Source organism: Gavia stellata, chromosome 3, assembly GCF_030936135.1.
Source record: "Gavia stellata isolate bGavSte3 chromosome 3, bGavSte3.hap2, whole genome shotgun sequence".
Classification (NCBI taxonomy): Eukaryota; Metazoa; Chordata; class Aves; order Gaviiformes; family Gaviidae; genus Gavia; species Gavia stellata.
The window spans coordinates 6226116-6249958 of record NC_082596.1 but is presented as its reverse complement, the minus strand read 5'-3'; the positions used below and the strand labels follow the sequence as shown (position 1 = coordinate 6249958).

The 23843-nt window shown below is 43.4% G+C and overlaps 1 protein-coding gene across 1 annotated transcript; it reads right to left on the bottom strand.

Annotated features, from left to right (window-relative positions):
* Positions 1–14934: 14934 nt before the first annotated feature.
* Positions 14935–15735, bottom strand: LOC104260546 (leucine-rich repeat-containing protein 40-like). Its single transcript, XM_009816299.2, has one exon. It carries the CDS (start codon positions 15733–15735, stop codon positions 14935–14937), a length of 801 nt encoding a protein of 266 aa, XP_009814601.1.
* Positions 15736–23843: the final 8108 nt, after the last annotated feature.

The window sequence follows — 23843 nt, the reverse complement described above, 5'->3', positions numbered from 1 at the left end:
TTGAACTTCTGAACTCTCAAACAGAAGCCTGTACTTGCTAGCTGCAACCAGTAGAGGCTGGCTGTAAATTTTGATAACTTCTGGTCTAAAGAGAAATTACAGCTCCTGAATCCTCCTATCAGTAAAGAGACATGAAAAAGGACCACTAGATAGGAGGCTGATCACTTACGGTGCTTCTGTACCTAGACCATTCAGACTGGGAAAACTGTGGGCTCTCAATCTGGAAAGAAGACATATACTTGAAAAGAAGTGATTTTGAGAAGAAATAGGGAGCCTGGAAAGAAGAAGGTGAAGATCCTGGCTGGAGAAAAGATCCTGAAAGTGGGGGGAGGTCCTGGAGATGGGGCAGATGCATGGAGGCAAGTCCAGGGGAACAGCCAGGGACCTCACCAGTAACGCCCAACAGCTGTAACTGTGAGTAGCAGCAGCACAGTGCAGACCGATAAGACTTTCTTCCCAAATGTCCCAGGGCAGCAGTGACCTCCCTGCAGAAAAGGGAAGATGAATCCTGATGAATGCAAACACTGCGTGGCAAAGTGCGTGAGTCAGAGATAATCAAGTAGGGTAAAAACTCCGGTTCTTAAATAAAACCCAATATCCAGATACACTACAGGTTGTCGTACGCTTTGTCTTGCCCTTGGCAAACTCCCACAAGTTTTACATATCTGCCCTTAAAAAAGTTTCCTCGATTATTAATATGCTTCTATATTTTGGTTTTATTTCAACATGGTTAAATAGCCCCATGTTTCCCAAAGAAGTGGGCATATTAGACAGAGTGCAAGGCATGTTCAAGATACACATTTCAAATACTGCCATGATTCTCCTTATTTTCCCTTATCATCTCTGCTCTTAAAGGATCTTGAATCTGTCTCAGGCAGATACAGATGTCCATGGGATGTCAGTGACACTCTCTGTGGTAGATTGTTCAAATTCTCTCCTGTATGTACTGAACACTCCTAGTGTGTGCTTGCCTGTGGTACAAGGGATAAGTCTGTAGCGAATATGTCCAAGATCTAACGTGACAGTTCACGTGTAGTAAATGATGGATTGATCTGAATGACAGAAGATGCTGGGGCATCTTAACCTCTTTGGGAAAAGAAGAGCTGATATTCACCGCACTATTAAGGACAGCATGCAAACATCTGCAATTTCTGAGTGAGAGACATTGAAAGCTCACATTCCTGTTCTTGTCCCAGCTTTGAAAAAAGATCTCTTCCACATTGCCTAAGTTTTAGGGCTCAGTTTTCCTCACCCCACCCCAGCAACTGTTTGACTGGCACACAAGTGTAGCATTACTTTGCATCCAAAGAAGCACACAATGTTGTAATGTCATTGTTCTCCAGCTCTGTTCAACGATATTTTGGTCCTCTGAGTAAGGTATCCCACAGGGCAGAGCACAAAGGTAGCTGCATCTTCAGCAGTGATTATAGTCAGTAAGTACCCACAGTCTGAGGTGCTTCAGATCTGTTTCCTCATCATTATCATTGAATATGTTGAAGCAAAGGGACTCTCAGCTTTTGGGTACCTTACTTCTATATTTTTTTTTATTCATTGGCAAAATAAATTATCAATCGTGACTTTTTAAGGCATTACACAATTTTTTCTTCATTATTGAACCTTGTGGCTGGCAGCTCTGTTCTTGAGATGAATGTAACTGCTGCATCCTCTACTGCTCCTCCTAGCAAAAAAGCCTCACGTACAACCTGCTGCATGGTTATAACTGGCTTAAGCTTGAGTCATGATACCAAAGCCTACAGTGCTCATAAACCTGCACTGTGGAAATATTTGCCAACTATAAATAGAAGACTGTCAACCAAGTAAAAGCAATCTTTTCCTGAAAACACTTTGTGGTGCACCCAGGCAACTTCCACAGCTGTTACATAAAAAATGGATAGAAACTACCGCTGCTAACCTTAAGGATTTAAGGTTCTTCAATAACTTGCACACAATCTTATTGACTTTGCTCTTTTTTCTGTTGTTCCAGAGATCTTGATAAAAACAGTCAGCAGCCAGAAAAATCTATATACTATGAGATGCTACTGTGGGCCAGCATACTGAATCTAGTCTAGCCTGAGATACCTTTGATCGGTGAGTGAGCAGCAGCTAAAGCAAGCAGCCTTTGTAATATCAGCCTTGTCTTCCTCTGTCTCTAATTCAGCATGTCACTCCTCTCCCTTACTATAGAGAAGCATCCTGTGACACTTGCTGTGCTGGACCTCTTCTTCACCACATCATTACCTGGTGACTTTTCAAGCCTTGGTCCAGTAAGCAGAGACTGAACAGCAATCCCACCTGTACAATTCGATGTCTTTTCTCCACTTACTGTTTTCTCAAATTCCGTACCATTAGCCCAGGCAGACAAGTGTGAACGTGAATGCTCATTGACCATAGTCTTGTACCAAGCTGATTTTAATTTCTGGAAGCAAGGGGTGTGCTTATCTCTTCAGCTATTGAACCAGATACATAATGGCCCAGATACTTACTGTTATGATAATTCCATCCTGGTTCTTAATAAATTCACCATAAAGGCAGCAAAAAGTACTTCAGTAGGCATTTTGTTTTCCACATGTGAATGAATGAATGACGTCTGGGCCAAAGGAGTTTATCAGTCACTATACTTCATGTCTTCCTTCTGTTCTGTTAACATGGCATGGAAAGAGCATGTGACTGAAGCAATTACATTTACTGAGCCCTTAGACAGCTCTGAAAGCTGAGGAGGCCATAATGTATTCATGCCTTGCATTTTCATGGCATTTTTCATTTATAAAATTTCTCCACACAAAAGTTGTGTAGCTCTTGATCCCTGCTGCTATCATCTCTAGCACTGTTATCTGTAGCAAGTTTATGCATCAACAATATATTCTGTACTGAAAACTGCACAAAATTCACTTGCATCAGGAAAAAAAAAGCAGCAATAGAGAGGCATAAGCATGCCTGGTCTTGTGAAATCTCATTTTCATTTTGGACAAGCTATTCATGTACAAAAGTTAGCAATCTTCAATAGATCCTACAAAATCCAGTCTAGAACTCTTCTGCCTATGTTAGTAACGGTTTCACTTGGCCTCATGGACTACTTTAGTAGTCAAGACGGCAAGGAATGAAAGACATGACACAAAATAATAATGAAAAAAACCCCTTGCATTTGTGATTTACTCAGTAAATATCACTCAACAGGAAGTGAGCGGGAGGATTAAAGAGAAAGCCTGTGTTCTTCATTAATAATGAGAGATGTTATTCTGTAGGAAAGATCTGTATTGGTCCTACAAAGTGGCCAGTATCATAGACTGGCTTCTGGAATTACATACTTAACTGCATGAATGCAACTCAGCTTCTTAAAGACCTGGATGCTACCCTCGAGAGGCTCCTTCATGAAAACTGGTCCTTTTCCCCCAGTTATCATCATCATACCCTAGTTCTGAAACATTGCCTAAAACATTGTATCTGCAGCTTTGCAGCACCCTCTTAGTGCAGTTTCCAGTATGGGAGCTTGATCTGACAGTTTATGGATAGATATTGTGTAGATATTTTATAGTACTCTAATACAGCGATGGTCCTGCAAAGCTCAGGGCTTAAAGCTTTCAGAAATACCATTCCCAATCTGTCTTTAAAAAAGGCAGAAATAATGCTGGGAGGCTATATGCAGGTATCTGGATATGTATATTGAAATTCTAAAGTAAAATGGACATGGCAAGAATTAAATCAATGTTCTTCTCATCCATTATTGAAAGAATTCTGGGTTCCAGAATAACCAGTAGAAAATACTCTGTGATGACCTCATATATAGCCAGCACCACTCGCCAGTGAACACTGCAGAAAAGATCCATTTCTTTGCTGCAGACTATATGGTGCATTTATGATGGGACTCCTGTAGAGGTAATTTCATGTGAAATTTAGGACTGATTCCCAAGTCATACAAAGTGCTGGAGGAAACAAAGCCAGAATGCTAACCTCCAGGAGAGGCAGATTTCTACCTACTTTAACAGGTTTCATAGATTTTTCCCTAAAAAATAGATTTGTGTTGATTTTCAGTATAATTCTTCAAGGAATTTAAGGAAGAATTTAAAAAGAGGAGTGTATGGGCTTGTGATATCAAGATGTAGTGTGTTCAATGGCAGGCTTTTTCTTCCTAAGCGATCACTGAGCAAGAAATCAAGCTCTCTGAATTCTGACTGTGTATCAAAGAAATTATGCAGGGAACAATCTGGAAAAGAAGCGAGTATTACTTATCTGCCTCATAGGTTTCTTGCAAATAGAGCGGAATATCAAACATTTCCTTTCTAAATCTCATGCTAAAGGTCAAGTGCAGTAGATTGCTGCAGTCGTACAGAAGTGACTGGAACTAAAGCAGTCTTTACTATAGATCTAAATTGCACTTTTATACTAGATGACTCTGCATCTTTTCTTTTTAGTATTACTGGAATGTTTTTTATCCCACAGAGACCTTGTAATTCAGCCCCAAACATCTTTAGCTTTAATTAACATATTTGCTCAAAAACAGTCCTTGTTCTATTTTAATTGAAAAAGAAGTGTCATTTTTTGAGCAAAGAAAAACTGCTGGAGTGGAGAGGGCTGGGAGGGATTCCTTAAACCACAAAAAACCCCTCAGTGAAATCAGTCATATGTGTTTCACATGTTGTTTATGTGTTTTCCTTTCAAAGGCTGTGGTTGAGCAGTAAGAAGGCAGGCCATCTGGCTTCCTTTTGCTGGTGACGCAGCAACCTGGCCAGGTAAAAGCATCAATAAGGGAGAAGCTTGTGCCTTCCCTAGCATAACTAAACATGCCTGGAAGAGAAAAGCTTTCAAGATGACATGTGGAATGGGCGGTGAAGAAATATGGCCAGGAGGGAGGCTGCAGCATGGGCGGGAGGTAGACGGTGCCATATCTCACAAGCAGCACGAAGAGGGTGGATGGGGACTGACTGTTGAGAGTACTGTGACGTGAGGCCAGTGGATGCCTCAAAAGGAGGTGATTCTTTATGAAATGGCCTGTAGACCTGGGAAAATCCTTGCAAAAGATGGTGTGGGTGCAAGAAGTGTGGGCTCAAAGCAGACTGGACCGGTACTTGGAAGAGAGATCCTGGGATTATCTGCTAAGCAGGCAAGATACATCAGGTTAAGGTCTCTCCCGAGCTGTAAATACCCAGAAACTGGCAAAGCATTAGAGGCTAGTATTAAATGTTTTTTCCTTGTTCTTATTTTTCCTTAGGCTACTTTTTATGGCCCTAATTAGGAAGCGAATACTGCACAGATGGTCCAAGATAACCCTTGATCTGAACCAGCATGGCTCTTCTTCCAGAGACAGGCAGCCAGGGCTAATAAGGGATGAAAAGAAACTACTCCAGAGGGTACCATGTGCACTATGTTGCGATCCCAGAAGCTACTGAAAGATTACTGGAGAGACAACAAATCTCAAGGAAAGGACTGCATTGCCAGTACAGAGCTGTGTTTATAAACAAATTTCCATTTGTTCTCTCCCACTCTGACCTTTCTTGGGTTTAAAATTATTAGCACTCTAGTTCCTGTTGTAATACAACCCAGCTTTTGAGGCTATAAGCTCTGTTGGGAATTTTGGGAGTGGGGGAGTCTCACTTCCAGGAAAATGTATAGGCAAATCCATCTGTAAGCTCCAACCTTCATGCTCAGTGTGCATACAACAGTCTTGTGCTACAAGAATGGTGCTTCCAGGCACCGTTTCCAGCAGGTTAAACCCTCTGGGTTTTTTTCCAGGTGTGTAGCCAGGAGAGACCAACTAGTTCAGCCATATTCACTGACCAGAGGATCACAGGCACAGACTATCATAGACAGAAATGGCCAGTGAGCACCATGGTGTGCAATTAATACTGCCATTAATACTGCCACCTCCAAAACTTTGTTTGCCTCAATGTTTGAAGGCTTGTTTTAGATCTCTCTGGCTGCAGATTCAAGTGAAGGGCAGGGATCCATAGCTGAGATGGTTGATTTCTCTGTGGCAGATATTAAATTTGAGAGCTTACTGCAGCTTGTCGCTGTAAGTTCCCTACAGTTCTCCAGCTGTGGGGTCAAGCCAGGACCCGTTTGTTAGGGGATGCCTGCAGAAGACTGCTGACAAGTGTTTTCAGAAAATACATAAGCAACGCTACCTAGGGAGCAGTTTGTACCTTAGAGCATCCTAGCCAAGGAAACACGCGTCAGCTCTAGCAAAGTGGGCCTGCAGGGAATCCCTCTGGAGAAGAGGCTCTAGGGTCCCTCTGGTCCTCATTTCTTCTCCAAGAAGCACCAACAAGGCTGGCAATGAACAGCACTACTGTCACATGGAGGGGTCCTCAGTGGGAATCAGTTTGAGACCATTTGCCTAAGGAGTTCTTTGCAATTAGTGGCAGAGGCTAATGACTGCAATCGATGCTGGACATAAGAGGGAGTCAGCCTTTGTGGACTCCTGAATGATGCTGCAGCTCAACAGCTCCAGCTCTGAAAACATCAATTTAACCTTATGCCTGTAGCCACCCTCTTTTTATGCAGGGGATTAGATAAGAAAATCTTCAGTTTTTTTCTGTAACAATGTCTATATTTTGCCAACATATGATACATGCACTGTTCACAGAAAGAAAAAGAAAATAAGACGCAGATTTGTTGCTATTTTTTTGCAATAAGAAAAGTTACAGGCAAACTTTTGATATTTCTGAAATAAAACACTATTCTTATTTAAATTTATTTGGGGGGGGCAAGGGAGGGCTTGTGCAACTAAAGAGCACATTTCATTTTGAAAATTAATTGTAAAATATCCTATGTGCTGTTCTCTAAAGAGGAAGATCATTTTGGCTTAGGCTCTTTCTACCAATCTGAAATGCAAACCATTTCCAGTGAAAATCTACCTAGTTCAAATAAAGCAAATGCTAGTTTTCCTGTGTAATGTCAGTCCATTTTTATCCTTTCTTTCTGAAGAAACATCTGAAGGTCTGGCATGAACACAATGACATCCAGAAGAGTCTGTAAAGTGCTTTGAATATTAAAACAGGGCAAGGAACTGGGATCTGTACAGGACATCTACCTAATGGCTCTGCTAAATGAGGATGCAGAATCCACATGCACACATACCCACAGCATCCTATAACTTCCTTCATTTTCTTTTCTAGTTTCAGTCAGTCAGACCATGAGAAGTTTTCTAGAAAACAAAAAATATCCCAGTGTATATGACTGTGCAGAATGTGTCAAAACTGTACAGAGCTGTTGTCAGCCTGTACAATACAAGCAACAGTACAAAAGGCTAAAGAAAAATAACCTTAACATTTCAAACAGAAACAGTTGAGATACACAGAGCATCAGTTTAGCATGTTCCCAACAAGCAACACTGTCTAGTGAGCAAAGAGACAACTAAGAGGACAGAACTGGAAGGATCAAGCAGGGTCATCAAGTCTAAGTTCTTGGAAGGGCAGGTAGTCTTTTGATAGACATTAGCTCAAAAGGGGTCTACAGAAAAGCTCTGCCTCTCAGTCCTGTATACCATGGGCCATGAAACTCTTCTCAGTTGCGCAAACCCTGACACTACCAAACACTAGAAGAGGGAATCAAGGGCATGACCAAAGTGCTTGAATCTCTCAGTTGCAAAAAAATTAGGAATAAGGGATAATTTAGGTTTATTACTGCTCCAGGAACAAATCACAGTTATTCAGTCTGGATAAGGCCTGCTTTACATCTGAAAAGGAAACTTTGCGAATAGTAACCAGACACAGAACCGTGCTGTTATTGCTGTGTGGATGTTTAGAAATAGCTGAAATGCAACAGTATTTTATGTGTGAAAACTATGCAGAAGCAATCAGTCTGGCAGATATTTAGCTTACGTGACTAACTCTTTTTTCCTATTCTTCCTGTGAACGTACAGACCCAACACAAAGGGCCAACCTCCTAACAGCCAGCAGTAGCGCTGAGAACAAAAAGGAATCCTCCTTTCATCTAGATCAAAAGAAGATGTCTGGGCTGATCTGAAACACCCTTTGCACAAGTCGAAGGGTGCAGATACCCTCTAGCTGACATAGCTGCCCAGGGAACACACAGACGCACACTGTGAGCTACTGAAGCGAGTTATTGCAGGATCAAAACTGTCAGTTTCCTGCTGCCTTCTTAGAAATTGCATGCTACTCAGGCCCATTCTGAGTCTAAGAAATAGGATTAAGGACATCTATTTGAAAATAGGACATACAAAGAAAAGCCAAGGAGAGCTCCCAGCTGACAAGATGGGACCAAAATGGTTTAGGTACCTCGAGACTCACATCATTTCCCCCTCCCAGTGACTGCCCTTTTCACCGAACCATGACCTGGCTGAAGTCCTCCGCACAGCAACCAAGTAGGGAAATGGAAGTTAATGTTTTCCCACAGGTTTCTGAGCTTCATTTCCCAACCTGCAAGAGGATCTGTAGCCCTCCACTACCACCATAGGGCCACCCAGGGCATGTCAGAACTGGCCATGACATGGTACTGACCCTACAAAGTCCTTCCAACCTGGATGTGCTGGTGCTTCAGTGAGCTTTACTGGAGTCCTGGTCCCTGACCAGCCCTCAATCTTTCTCCTGAGGCTGAAGCAGTACGTGGCTGTTGCATTAAAGACAGCTGTTTCCCCCAGCACCAGGTCTGTGCAAGGCCAAAAAGTAGTGGCAGCTATAAGGAATATATAGTCTAAGCTAAAAGGCTTTTTTTTGTTTGGTTGGTTTGGTTTTGTTGGGGGAGAGGGGTGGGAAATTATCCTCACCCACCTTCAAGCCATGTAAAAATTCTGGAACAAATGCACATTTCATAACACCTGGAAGATAACAAGTCACAGCAGCAGCTGCTTCATGTAGCAGCAAGGACAAGCAGCCCATGTGGATTTATTAAGAATAAATTGTGTTGAACTGATCTAATCTCCACTTTTAGCAATATAACAGGCTTTCAGAATAAAGGAAAAGTAGCTGTCACAAATCTTACAATTACTAAGGTTTTCAAAATGGTTGCATGTGGCATTCTCATAAGCAAGCCGCAGCAGCATGGTCTAGTTGAGAGAATGATCGATTGGGTGCAAAGCTGGTTTGATAATGTATCAGAAAGGTTATCAGTGGTGCTTTGTCAGAGTGGAAGGATGTAGAAAGTGGAGTTCAGCCAGGGCTGTTCTGGATCCAATCCTGGCATGTGTTTTCATCAATGAATTAGACAATAGAAAAGAGAGTATGGTTATTAAATTTTCAGATGGCATAAAGCTCGGAGGCTTTGCAAGCACAGGAGGACAGGATTTGAATTCAGAATGATTTTGAAGAATTGTATAACCTGTCTGGGGTGGGAAGGGGAAAGCTGAAATTCAGCAGGGACAAGTGCAAGGTTGCAAACTTCAGCTTATACAAATACACCAATACCACAATTTGCCAACAGCAGCTCTGTAGCAAAGTGTGGTATCACAGTAGATGACAAGCTGAATCGCTTGTGAAAAAAGAGAAATCACCACCGTACAAGAGTGAACAAACAGGGTTATAACTTTCAAGATGTGCAGTAGTCCTTTCTTTGGCACTAGAAAGACTTCAGATGCCACATGGTATTCAGGTTTGAATATGGCTGCTCAGTAAAGATGTGTTGCAATAGGCCAGAGGAGAAGAGCACTACCAGAGATGTGGAAAACATGGCCAGAGCAGAAAGACTGATAGGCTCAGTGCTTGTTTAATAAGTCTCATAAGAAGCTCGTCAACAAGCTTCATGTACGTAAAAGGCTTGTTACAAACAGGAAAAGAATAATCTGTTTTCTAAGACTCTGGGGAATGGAAAAAAAAAAAAAGAAGCTTGCACTAGAGGAAGACGTTTCAGTTTGAACTTTTAAGCAGTGAGACTTGCAAAGTACTGGAAAGACTTCTCTTTAGACATAACTTTGTGCTAATGGCCTGACTCCAGCTGAACCAATACCTTTGATGTGAGAGTCATTGCATCCTACTGAATGCAAGTCTTCATAAAGTTCATGCACCAAATGACTGGATGTGGGATCACTTTGGCAGTCTCGGCAGCAGTCAGCTCCAGGCTGGCTCTATCAGACACTTAAGTCTGGCAAAACCCAGTGAGTTTCAGTACAAAGACTCAGTGTGGGCTATTCCATCTGGGCTTTGCTCATGGCATCAGTCTTTTTCCCCTCTTGCTCTTTTCTTGCTGCCTGAACTGTTCAAGGAAAGTTTGTTTGCATGGCAGGGGGAATGGCAATACATTTTATAGTTTCCCTAGGGTGGCAGAAAAATTAAAAGCTTCTTGACAACCGCTGAGATCTTTAATAAACAGAAGAAATCCATGACTTGAATGTTCTGTTTATTTAAGCACCATTTACTACCTGTCTCTTGGTTCATGGGCAGAACACTCTGGGAAGTTGAAAACCTTTCTTTGTATGGCTTAGAGTGATCTTCATTTGATATGCTACTTAGGCTTTCATTGCAATTTGATGTGCTGAATGATATGGCACTTGCTCATGATAGATTGCTTTATTTCTCCTATGGTACCATTGCCCAAGTGTAGGGAAACATCTTCAGCTGAATCTGATGCTTCTGACAGTGACTGATCGTATGCAATCAATGATAATTAAACCTATCGATCCCATGAATTCATGTCAGACCCAAACCTCTTACACTGGCTCAGTGTTGCATCACCAGAAAATCATTATTTCCAAAGTCGGACTGTCAAGTTCTGAGATGAGGCTACAGAGCACAGAGGAAGACAGGAAGGTGGGTGGCATTGCGGTCCATCCAGCTGACAGGGAGGGTGGCCTTTCTCAGTGATGATGTCCTTTTGGATGGATACCCTCCTGGACTAGGGAACCCATAGAAAGACATCTGGAAATAGATCCCTGACAACTTCGTGTTCGGAAGCTAGCACTCTCCTTTCAGATATCAAATATGTTTGTATTGTATGTAGGACACAAGCTGCAGTGTCTTTTGTTTTCTGGTGGTCTGCAAAGTTGTATTTCCTTTGATGTCTGCTAATATGTAACGTATTTTATTGATCAAACAAGACTTTTCAAAGACTTGGAAAACTGGTGAGTGCTAAACTCCACTAAAAGTGAATTCAGGACCGGTCTTCCATTTGACAGCCTGGAAATCTGCTGCTGACTCCAAAAGGCATGAGGAGAACAGCAACTGCCACTTCATGTTTGTTTTGCCGACTCAGAGACTCAACCACTGAACATGGAACCCTCTGATCAGTGCTCCTGGTTTTGTGACCTTTGACTCTTTTCGCATTGCTCGTAACCATCGAGAACTAAAAAGCTGAAGTTCAGGCAGAGGCTAATTGAGGGAGAAGTAAGTAAATGCTGGGATCTAATCTTTTAGGTTTATGGTAGCCAAAGATTGTAGTAATATACTTTTAAAGACAGAAAGAGCCTTTGTAACTTTCACTTTGCATAAAACAAGGTGGAGTGTTACAGTCATACCTTCGGGTGGGATAGACCGTGGGTTTTACAGACTTCAGGTGGTGGAGAATCGGCCATATCCTCGGGTGAACTCTCCAGCACTAAAAATATGCAGCTTATCTGTAGTCAGAACTTGTCTGACTTGAGCTACCAGTCTGTGAAGTGTTATGCATTTGTATGTTAAATTAAAGAGCCCTCTGCCCTTATATATATTATCCTCCTGAATTTCTATTTGAAGCTTTTCTCACTCACTACTTTTATATTTCATTACTGTTCTGCTGCAAGAGCTCAGAGTTTTCAAATGAAAGTCCTATGCAATTCCAGGGGACAATGCTCTTCTCCTACGCCAGTCTGTTTGCAGTACCGTATGGGTATATATGAAGGGAAATGCATGTACAACTCTCATCAATGCTGAATGTCAGCTTTAACAATTCCCCCCTCTCCCTCCTCCCCCCTACCCCCCGAGTATGGATTATATCTGGGTCTTTTCGCCAGGGACCTATATACTAGCAGTTTGCCTTTCTCCGATATTAATGCTTGAAGTTTTAATGAGCACAGGCAAAGGAGGGTGCTTAGCAACGATACAGCTAGTACAACAAATACAGAATAAGCAGTTTGAGATTAGATTTTAATGCCGTCTTAATGACAACACCAAAATCTAGTTACTGCTCTGCGTAACTATGCCATTAACACAGATGCCAGAATACTGCAGCGCATATGCATTATTGGGTTTTCCACTTTGGGAAGTGGGATTTTGGAAGCAAGCAGGACAAAGGGAGAGGAAGAGGTGACAGACAGCATGGTGTCAGGACAGAATTTCTTCTACCTGAATAACATATTCAGTCTGCTCAAGCAGCTTGATGGTATGGTCAAAGTGCCCTCACTTGCATTAATTTCTCAGAATTTCTCTTGATCCCAACAGACTGGAGAATTACAGCAAGGGTATTGGCACTGTTTATTAAAGATCACATTTTCTTGCAGGCTTTAACCCCCTTTTAAACTTCATTCACTCCCAGAAATGACAGGTATGTTATTAACAGATACAATCAGGCTTCAGAAAGTATGTCGGTTGTTTTTGAAAGAGGACAAGTCAAACTAAGCATGTGAAACCTGCTCAGCCAAAACCAAAAGTGAAAGCTGTGAGGTGCTATAAACTCCCCAAACAAGCAAAAGTCAGCTGGCCTTTTGGGAATCACTGGCCAAGAGGCAGGAGGGAAAGGAAGCCAAAATTGGAAACGGATCCTCAAGCCCAAACCCTGTGCAATGTAGAGGAAAAGATAAGCAAGATAAGAGCTGAAGAGTTTGACATGGGACATGAGAAATTGTCCCTCTTACACCACTTGTCTAAGATGATGCCCTGGAAGGATTTGGTGAGTTAGACACAAACCTCTAAAAAAGACCACAGTTACTAGAATTTCATTCCTGCACATGTTCCAAAACAGAGGAATAACATTGTCTTTACTTGTGCCTCACTGCTAGTACTGCTATTATACTTATGTCCTATACTAGACAAGCGTTAGAAAGGCAGGATGACTGCACATACTGAATGAGGCGGGAGGAATGGAGAAATAAGACAGCAGACCTGTTTGAGACCAGAGGATGGATCAATGGCAGAAACAGGAACAAACCCCAGTCTTTCAATATCTTTAACATTGCCACCTTGATACACCCTCTGTCTGACCTAGCACCAGCTTCAGGAGCTACTTCACACACAGTCCCTCATCATGCTGCAAATCTCCTCTGATAAACAACCAAGTGCAAAGGGCTTGCAGTTCACTCTCCTGCTCCTTCATCTCTGATTTTCCGTGCTGCCACAGAAAGAGCCAAGTGAGCTCAGCACCACGGTCCCTTTACTCCTGTGTTTCCTACGGTGTCACACATCTTAGAAATAATCAACTGCAGGAAAACTGAACAAACTGGTGTGACATTATTGCATGCCCATTATTGCCATGCATTGATTTATCTCTGTGTGACATACTACTCCTATACTCAATCTGGTTACTGTACCACCAAAAAGTGACGGCTGGTTTGAGAGCTTCACAGAGGTCAGGGGCAGACTCAGGGACAGAGCAGTGTAAAAATCAGCTCATGCTAAGAATACCTGGAGTTGTGCTTTTGTCACCCAGTAAAATTTCAGCATCAATTCAGATGTCTTATTTCCCTTGCACTGATCTTTGCTATGAGGAGAAGAAAATGACTGAACAAGAGACTTAACGGTCCATGTAGCAATGTCTCAACTCCCTTCTCCCTCCCTTTTGCTGTGAGCCCTAGAAGCACGTGTTCACTTCCCAGCAGGACTGACTCAGGCCCTTCTCCTTTCCAGGAAAGACACAAAGCTGCAGCTTTCTGTACATTGGCCAAAGGAGAAATAGGAAACAAAGGAGACAGAGGGCAAAGACAAGCATTTATAAGCGAATGAGCGGCTTTTGATGAGAAAATAATGAAACACGAAGATAATGTCAGAGGGAGTAGCCACAGAGAAAACACCCACAAAGAGCAAAGCTAAGGAGAGGTGGGAGGAAAATGCTGATGAGAGGCTAAGGGGAAGAGAGAGCAAAATGAAACAGAAAGGAGTCTCAGCAAATTTCCATAATGTAACACTGATGAAGCCTTTCATGATTATAGACAGGGATTCTCAGAAATGTTTCCTTGCAGGAAGTTTGCATACTCACATTTTAATATCTCTGCATACTTTCCCAGCCTTGCTAGAAGCGGAAACCTTTTTGGTCTAAATCTGGGCTACCCCTGTGCATCACCAAGCTCCATGGAGCAATATCACTGAGGTCTGCTCCGGAGGGAATGGCACATCGGCTCCAGGTCCATGCTGCCTCCAGAGACTTTGATAGCCCTGCACTGAAACTGCTCTTCAGGAGAAGCGGGGTAAGAGATACTCTATGCCAAAGCATATACTATATGCCAAAGCAATATAGACATTGCTTGCATGGTACCTTGTGGGACCTGGACACAGGTTGGTTCTTATCCACAGCTAGACAGAAGCCTGAGCTGAGTCAACCTGTGTGTTGGATGTAAAATACCATGGAAAGTAATGAGATTCTGGGCTACCTGAAGCAAAGCCAAATCCACAAGTCTGTATGGCCTTAAACGCTTCCAGAAATCTCAGCCTGCACCTACTTCAAGCCCAGACTCAAGCACCGACCCAGTGTGCAAACAAACAGTACAGATTATTGCTATTTATGTACCACCAGTTGTTTACCTGACCCTATCCTCTTCAGACTGGCTATTGTTCATTTTCTCAGACTGAATGTTTGGCAGCAACATTTCCTGAGATAGACCTATGCAACTACAAATAACAAAAATATTATGGTTGCCCCTGAATGAATTTTTGAAAGTTATACACTGTTGTTCAATAGTAGTGCCAAAACAAAGACTGCCAGAGAAATCACCATACAGAGAGGAGAGCAGAGAGGAAGATTTTTGAGCTCCACAGAGTGATTTTTACCAGGCTTTTCCATGTGAAACACATTTTGCTTGTGCAGTTGATTTGTACAGAATAGATCCATCTCAGTCACTCTGTGAGGACTGACACCAGTTGTCTAGTCTCTCTGAGTCCTACGAAATGACAAGAAATAGTCTCTGATCTCGTCAGGGCCTCTGCTGCAGACTTCAGGGGGAGGGCTTTCCAGCGGATTCCCGTCAAAGTTGCATGAACAGTAACTGTATCCCCAGTCCAGGTTCACCAGCTCCCCAAAGCTTGCTGGAAGGGACCGTAGATGGTTGTTTCCCAACCAAAGGGTGTGCAGATTCCTCAGAAGACAGACATCCTCAGGCAGACTCTCCAGTGAGTTGAAGAGCAACAGCAACGTTTCCAGTTTCTCCAGATGCCGAATGCTGGAGGGGATTGTGCCTATTTTGTTGTCGCTCACATCTAGAAAGGTGAGGCTCCTCAGCTGGCAGAGGGGTGCAGGCAGTTCGGTGAGGCTGTTGTTGGCCAGGTGGAGGCTGTGCAGCCTTTGAAGTGCCCCCATTTCTGGAGGCAGCGAGCTCAGGCGGTTGTTGCTCAGAGTGAGCCTCTCCAAGTGACTCAAAGCGCCAATTTCAGCAGGGATTTTCTTTAAGTTGTTGGAGTCCACATAGAGGCAGGTTAGGTTCCTCAGGTGGCTGATCTCTCGGGGCAGCAGCTCCATCCGGTACCTCAGGCAGCTCTCTCGTTCCGGGCTCATCTCCAGGACCTGCAGCTGGTCCAAGCCAAAGACCTGCACAGGAACCGACGCCAGCTCTCTGCCTGAGATCTTGAGTTTCTTCTTCCCTTCATACTTTGGATCGTGCTCTGTAAGGTACCTCCAGAGTGGATCGGGGCCTGAAGAGGCACATCCAAAGGAGGTGGCTGTGTCCATTGTCCCACCAGAACTGTGGCTGGTTGAACAGAAACAGTCACAGACGATTTGTTGCACACTCCACAGGCAACCTCTGAAGTTCTTGGTGGATAGAGGTCCTCTGTCAGCTTTCCTCTCTGTCAGGCACGTTACCAACACCCATGCAGAGTGTTTGGGTTGCTCAGATACATCCCACTGAGTAAACACTTGGCATTCTCACTTGATCAGGTGTTTCCCTTCCAGCTCTGCAGTGTACACAAACCCGGCTCCCGGGCTATGACATTGCCTCTCACGGTTGCAGCCAGTGAGCTGGTGGCAAATATCTGTTAGTGTTGAGAAAGTGAAACAGCAGTGCTGTGCCTGTGCTTTTCAGCAGATTGGTTCAATTACTTGTTTGCCTGTACCTCTCTGCTTCTGGGAGCATCTAGGGTACCGTTGACTGAGGAATTCACATTGGTCAGTCTCAAGGGATTGCAATGGAAGCAGCAAGGCTGGGTAGATAAAGCATGTGGTAAACAGGACAAGAAGAAGACAGACTCATAGCTGGTCACTTGGGAGCTGGGAACCATGAACAGATCCTGTCCTCAGGTCAGTTTGTGCCTTTAACATTCAGCAAACACAATAAAGAATAATTTTTGACATCTGGAAGTCCTTCTCCCTCCTGCTGAGTGTATGAAACCCTCTGCACCACAAAGATACCTTCTTTCTTGTGCTGCGCTCGCTCTTCCATACGTAAAAGCAAACTTTGATTCCTCACTGGCATAGTTTTTGTAGAAGACATAAAATGCCAGGTTTATCCCCAGCCACGCAACAGAACATGTGATGTAGAGAGCAGGGCATCTTCCTGGAAGGAGAAAATTGTGGGTTTGAAGCCTCAGGCTGAGAGAGCCCACCTCTTTTACTTCATTCTCTAATCCTTAAGGCTTTCAGCTAAAAAATGCTTAGCACAACCATTTCAAATGCTTTTCAAGGAGAGGGAGGGACTTCATAGCTTCCCACGGGCTGCTAAAGGTAGAAGACAATGTATTAGAGGTATGGTGTAAGCAGGTCTACCAGGCCAGGTCTGGTAGATGTGCCCCCAGCTGTGTGGGACACGTCAGCTTCGCTTTCCCACCTTGCTCAGTTCTGATCTCCTCGGTCCAGGATGGTGCTGAGTTTCCAGGGAACCTGTGTCCCAGCACCAGAGGCGTGTGTGGCTGCACAGATGAGTGGTGAGTGCTGGGAGCCCTCTATCCAGAAGATGCTGACAAGAGGATTTCGGGATCATTGTTCAACCCTCTGAACTTACATTTCAGGCTCTGCTGTTTTTTAATTGGGTTTCACCCTGAAATACAGATTTTCAGGGCTGTCGCATACTGGCCGTTACTCTTAACTTGGATTTAGAGTGCAAATACCATAACCCTACTGAAATCAAGCCCTGAATTTCCTCCAGATTCATTTTCAACATCTATAAGAGAAAACTCTATCACTAACCTAGTGTCGAGCAGTGTGGTGAGGCTGCTTTGGCATTCTAAGCTCCTGGGATGCTGGTGGCTGGAGACAGGCTTGCTGGGCTTCCCGGTAGGCACTGCACAAGCTGTTGAGCTGGCACTATCACAGTTGAGTGCACAATGGCATGAGCAGATCCTGGGAACACTGAAAGTGTTTACTCCTGTTCTTTACGTTCACCATTAATATCAATAGGCTCTGAAGGCTATGCTCGCTTCATCAAGAAAGGGTCGACATTTACACGAAAAAGATTCAGCAGAACTCGATAAAGTCTAATAGTTGTTCATAAGTAAGAAAGGGTACAATAACTTGTAAACAAATGTACACTGGAGATGAATACAGCAGCCAAGGAAAAGTGAGATTTTCACTTGCAAGGGTAAGTTGCTTACCAGAAAGGACAGACCTCACAATTAACCATAAAAATAAGACTCAAAGTTAAACTCAAATCCGATCAAGAAAGTGCTGAAGAAATTATTGCAATGAGAGTAATTTCAGACTTGGATAAAAGCCATCTCCCACATTACTAAGGGGATCTCCCACATTACTAAGGGGAAAAATGCATTTCTAAGAACACATTGTCAAATATGTCTGTCCTGTGAAATAAACCGAATTGCTGTGTGTGCTGCCTCTGCTTAAACATGCTTCTCTCTTCAAATCAAAACCTGCGTCTTTCAGACAGCCTGTCATGCAGAGCCAAAGCTGTGGTCATAGAGAGGTTTTTGTGACATTGGGCACTGTTCTCCTGTTGCACTTTTTCACAACTGGTGTTTGACCCTGGGTTTTCCTTTACCAAGGTGGCTGGTTCTTTTCTGCTCCATCTTGCAGGACATCCTTCTTCCTGAGACTGATCGCTGGCTCATCAGGAATGTCAGAGTATGATTAATGTCCCTCTGTCAAATTGTTCCCTTGTGCTTTCTACACAAGGTTCGTGATCCAAAATGTAGAATAACAAGAAATAGCCCGTATTTTCAACACATGATACCCCTAGAGACTCAGCAGGATATTCTCATTCTCAGTTCAGACAAACTCCAACGAGAATATTGTCAGCATCAATATCCTTGAGTCAAGCTATGCAAGGTATTCATAAGTTAGCCCTTACAGTAAAAATCTGCTTTGTAAAGCTACTCAGAAAACCAGTCTCCTGTTCATCATGTCTTCATGCTTTTCTAATCAGTTGTTCCCATTTCACAAATCAGAAGACAAAAATCTGTGTTTGTGACTTCCAGGTTTAATCCAGACTGATGAAGCTAGGCAGGCTTTCTTTTCTTAATTCAGCTTCACCATTTACAAAGGTGTTGAAAGGCAAGTCCAGACTCTGATGGACCTTTATTACCCTAAGGATCTCAGACAGGTGCTGAAATTGGGATGTAGGAGGCAATTGGGTGGCTGATGCAGACTCTTCCCTGCGCAGCGCTGGCTCTGCAGAGACAGCAGCAAGGAGGACTGCTCATGGTCTGTGATGGATGCTCGCACCTATGCAGGGCTGCAGATTGGAGCCAGAGCCTGCTGTCACCCCCAGGCTGGCTCTGTCCTTGTGCTGCTCTTCCTCCCCGTGCCATGGAGCAGCTACCTTAACCCTCAGCAGCACTGGACTCCAGCTCAAGGAGGCTGAAAGAGGTGGTAGTGGATTTTTTTCAGTCTATGGTTTTTACTGTTGAGTTAGTTCAGTCATTTTAAGAATTTTTTCCTCTTACTCCCTGGCACAAGGACAGTACAGGTTTGTGCCATAACCTTGTCCCTCTCCCTCTGAGTCACCTGGCTGCTGGTCACATAGCACCCAACATCTCATCATCTGTCCACATATAACCTCACACCAACTCAGTGAGTCATGGTGGAAGACAGACAGCTACCAGATCTTTTTTCCATGAAGACCTAGTTAATGAAGGTAACACAGCCTAGAGTGCTTCAGCTGACTGCTTTAGGATGAGCTGAGTCGTTCCCCAGGCTCCACAGCTCACATTGGAGCCACCAAAGTGCAGGTGCCATGGCCTGACTCTGAATCCCACTGTGAGAGACTGAGCGTGGGATTCAGGTACCTAGACATAAGCATCTTCCATCATTTGATGTGCTGCATAACCTCCCCTAGGGTCACCCACTGCAGATCTGGAAAGACTCCCCTAGGTCCTACATCATATCTGCCAGCCTCCTGTCGGTGTCTGGCACCCAAGACATTGTCGGATGGCGATACTCACTTATGCCTAGGCATCAAGTGCTGCTCCAGAAGCTACCAAAATGCAATATATAGCAGGGCAGAGTTTGGCCAGTTTCTACATTAAAAGACTGGGCCATCAGGAAACTCTATTTTCTTTTTTTTTTTTTTAAATAATTTTAATTATTACTTTTTTTTAATTGCCCAGAATGTAAAAGCTGTGCTCATCTCCCAGGTAGTTTTGTGGTCAGAGCACAGAGCTTGGGCTTAGCTGCTACAGCATTTTTATTGTTTCCCTGGAAAAAACCACAAACATTTGCCTTAGTCCTGAACAGAGTAGTCTACGTTTGATTACACATCTCCAAATAAACATGTAGAACAAAGTTCAGCCTTACAACGTTTAATTATCCCATATTAAAAACAAGAGGTGGGAAAAGGACAGCTCAGGAAAACAGCATCACAAGGCTCTACTAAGAAGAGCCACTCACAAGTGGCAAAGGAGGGAAATAATCCGTTCCCTGCTACAGCTTCCAAGAAGCAGCTAATTCAAAACTGTTTAGAAAACAAGTATAAATTGTTAAATAATTTAACACACAGAAATATTTTCCCCACATGGTCCTGTTGTTTTGTTTTGGTTTTTATTTATTTGACAGGCAAAAATTTTAATGGAATAATGGTCTGTTTGCTATAATTGCAATAATTTACACACTTGATTTAAAAACAAAACAAAACACAACCCACAGTGATGCCATAAACCCCATGTGTCGTTAGCACCTTTTTAATATGTAAATAATACATTGTCTGGCTCTCTAACGCAATTTTAACAGTATATCCTCTCTTACCACAGGACCAGCTGAAAAGAAATCCAACAAAAATATCAGCATATTCCTGGGTTTAAACCTCAGACTCGGTGAACAGACTTTGTGGTGATGTACAAATCCCTTTGTTGCAGAGACAGCAACATTGAGATGCAAAAGCCACAGCTGTCCCTTATTCAAGAGCGGGTAGAGGAGAGGCCACCAGCACTGTCCCTGCCCTGTATGCCACCTCCTGCCTGCATGGTCACCTTGCAAGATGCTGGACAGACAATACACGTCTGCTTATCACCTTCCAGCACACCCGGTCACCTGCTCAGGCACAGAGGCATCTGCATTTTCTGGAGGGCAGCTTCTGACCGTGCCCAGGGCTGTACTTGTAGGTTTACTGTCTGCCCAGATGGCAGATCTAATTTGGAAAGTAATCTCAGGCCACCTTTCCAAAGACTGCAAATACCCATGAACAGACTGAGGCAGAAACTGTTGCAGCTTTTGGTGTTTGAGCTTGCAGGGCAGAAATCCTGCAAATACACCCTCCTTTCTTTTATTGCAGGTGATTTTTTAGACACATTCACCTAGGGCTTGCTTCTGTAAGAGGTGGCAGCTATAGAAGCCTCCCTTTGATGACTATACCCATAGAAACTGAGTGGCTATAAACACAGGTCTTGATCTGGGTCTGCAGCATGTGTCTTGTACTCCTCTCACTAGAGACAGATGATGCTTGGTAAATGCCATTTAACTGGCTGGAGAGAAAACGAGATTTAAGAAAAAGCAGGGAAATGGCACCCACTGAATTCAGGGCACAGAGACAGGCTGGGGGTGTCTCCAGGCACAGACTGAACGGACAACTGTATGATAGGGAATATGCTGGAGCAAAGGGAAACAGGGCGTGTCCCCTTTTCCAGGTGGAGAAGTTGCAGAGCTGTAGCCTGTGCCTAACCCATGCAGATCTTTTAATTGCTATTAAAGATACAGGTGTGTCCCTCATTTTCCTAACACAGACTCTTGGCAATGGCTCCAACAGACATTCAAATGAAAAGGATTGTCCAAGAAAACCCCTAGATCTCCTTCAACTAGATATCATGCACCATCTCAACCATTGGAGGGTTAGGCTAGATAAGCTTTAAAGGTGCCTTCCAACCCAAACTATTCTATGATCTCACAGGGGTGAAAGGCCCTGAAGTTTGATAGGACAAGAGGAAATGGCCACAGGTTGCACCAGGGGAGGTTTAGATTGGATATTAGGAAAACTACTTTCACTGAAAGTGTTGTCAAGCACTGGAACAGGCTGCCCAGGGAGGTGGTTGAATGACCATCCCTGGAGGTATTTAAAAGACATGTGGATGAGGTGCTTAGGGATATGGTTTAGTGACGGACTTGGCAGTGTTAGGTTTACAGTTGGACTTGATGATCTTAAAGGTCTTTTCCAACCTAAACAATTCTATGATTCTAAATTCAACAGAACATCATTATGTATCTACCCTTCGCCCAGTGCACTGGTGCATATTAAAGTCTATGCCATGCGTGGCATATGCAGACACACATGACGAGAGACAACCTACAGAGGCTGAGGAGTCACCATCATGACAGGAATTAAATGACACATTAACATGGCCCGGTTAATGTGTTTGACCTCCGTAAAACCTGCTCATTGCCATCACATTTATTCAAAACGATGTCTCACGTCATGTTGGGTAGTATCTCTTGCAGAAAAAACCTGTTCTGCCTCACCACTGGAGGGATGAAATCTCACTCAGCCTGCACTAGGAAAAATGGTGCTGTTAAATACAATGGGATCAACATGCTTGCTTAATACTGAAATACAGCAAGCTGACCTAAGATGCAATACGGTAACAGATATACCACTGAGAGTTACCTAAAAGCAGTAAGCTTTTCACTTCATGATACTTTCACTTTGATTGGTCTTTCCATAGCAAGAAACACAGTAAAATAAAATCAAAGAGTTTATTTGCATAGGAAATAGCAAAAATAGCACCACTGAGAGCTACACAGTAAAGATTTTGTTTAACTCTGGCATGTGAACATGTTATTTAATTTCATTTTTCAGCAAAGTGGAGGCAAATTTTATCTGCTACTGGGTGAAAAAAAGACTGCAAGGCTGGCAAATGGTTGTCTCTGGGCTTTAGCAGGGGGGGTCTCATTCTGGGGTGGTTATAGACAGCTGTGGCTTATGCTCGGCTTAGTCGGCTTGGAAGCACCATGCCATATGATGAAGGTGCTGGCAGGGCAGGGTGCCTCTTTTCCATCTCCAAAAGACCTGATGAGATTTCCAAACACATTCAGCACTTACTGCTGTGTCAGGTTCATTACTCCACTCTCTCAATACAAACTGCTTCGTGCAGAAGCTGCTTTGCTGGCTGGCACATAGGTCCGAGGCCTGATCACCTCTTAGTTCTGCACCTTTGTGGGTGGGATTGTCTTGGTCAGAAGGTTAAACTCACAAATGGCCTATTGTGAAGATCTTTTCAGACTCCATCCCCTCTTTACTTTCTCTTTGCATTCTCAAGTTGGTTTTGGCAATTAGGTGATAAGGGAAAAGAGACAGTGTCTGACTTTTTGCTTTCACCCTCAAATAAAATTTCCTTGGCATTTCTGAAGAGCTCTTTGTTCTGACCCTTTCATCAGAGATCAACCAACTTCTCACCTACCCTCTAAATATGGCCCTGACAAGTTATAATCATAGCAGATCATCCAAAACAGTGAAGTTGGGTCATACTTGTCTTCCTGAGATTTTTAATGCCGGGTGATTTTTCTATGGTGCTCTGGCTGATTTTGGGGTGAAGCAGTGGTAGGGAGCTGTGTGTGTGCCGACAGCGAAAAGGGGATTTGACATCCCTGAACTGATGGAGGACAGCATTGTGGCTTTTTGCAGAGGCATCTCCCTGACAGAAGGAGGCTAAGCTCCATCTGGTAGGACCAAACCCTCCGAGTACTGAAGTTCTTACACAGGGAACTGTGAGGAGATTTAGATCATCTTCTGTGGTTTCTTCAGGCCTTACTGTGAGATCCCACATGGTCCCATAAAAAGTAGCTCCTATAGGATACAGATTCACTTATGGGCAGAAGAACATTAAATTTAACAGGGAATTTCTGGGAAAAACACATTGGCTGTTCATAACTGTCTCTCCATTGCGAGCTGAATGTACTGGAGACCTCTTCCCCAGCTTTGGCATGACTTTGCCTTCCTCCCCTCCGTGTGGATGGCAGATAGCACCAACAATCCTGCGATCAGCCTGTGTCTCACAGTTAATGCCCCGGGCTGCACAGTGCAGGATTTTATTTCAGTTTCAAGGGTGAGGGGTAAAGCTTTGGAAAGAATTATCCAGATAACAGACAAAAAAATTTGGCCTTGGAATGGTTTTGCATAAACAGCTACACAATGCATCGATACTGTATGCTCTTCAAAAGAGGAGAAAACCACTTATATTTAATGCTGTAATATGCCCTGATGTTAGAGAAAATAAAAACAAATTCACATATCACATCAAAGATAATAATAATAATAATTATAATCCATAAAAATAATCTGACCGACCGGCAGCATTTGTTGGCTTTAGGCCTTCCATGAAAGAAACACGGTTGAAAACATCTGAGAGCTCTTGGCAGGCGTGATGAATTCAAGTTTTAAAAACAAGTCTGGGCATACTCCCTGCATG

Bases quoted from the DNA above. Each gene is read 5' to 3' on its own strand.
- LOC104260546 (XM_009816299.2), bottom strand. From the start codon at position 15,735: ATGGACACAGCCACCTCCTTTGGATGTGCCTCTTCAGGCCCCGATCCA.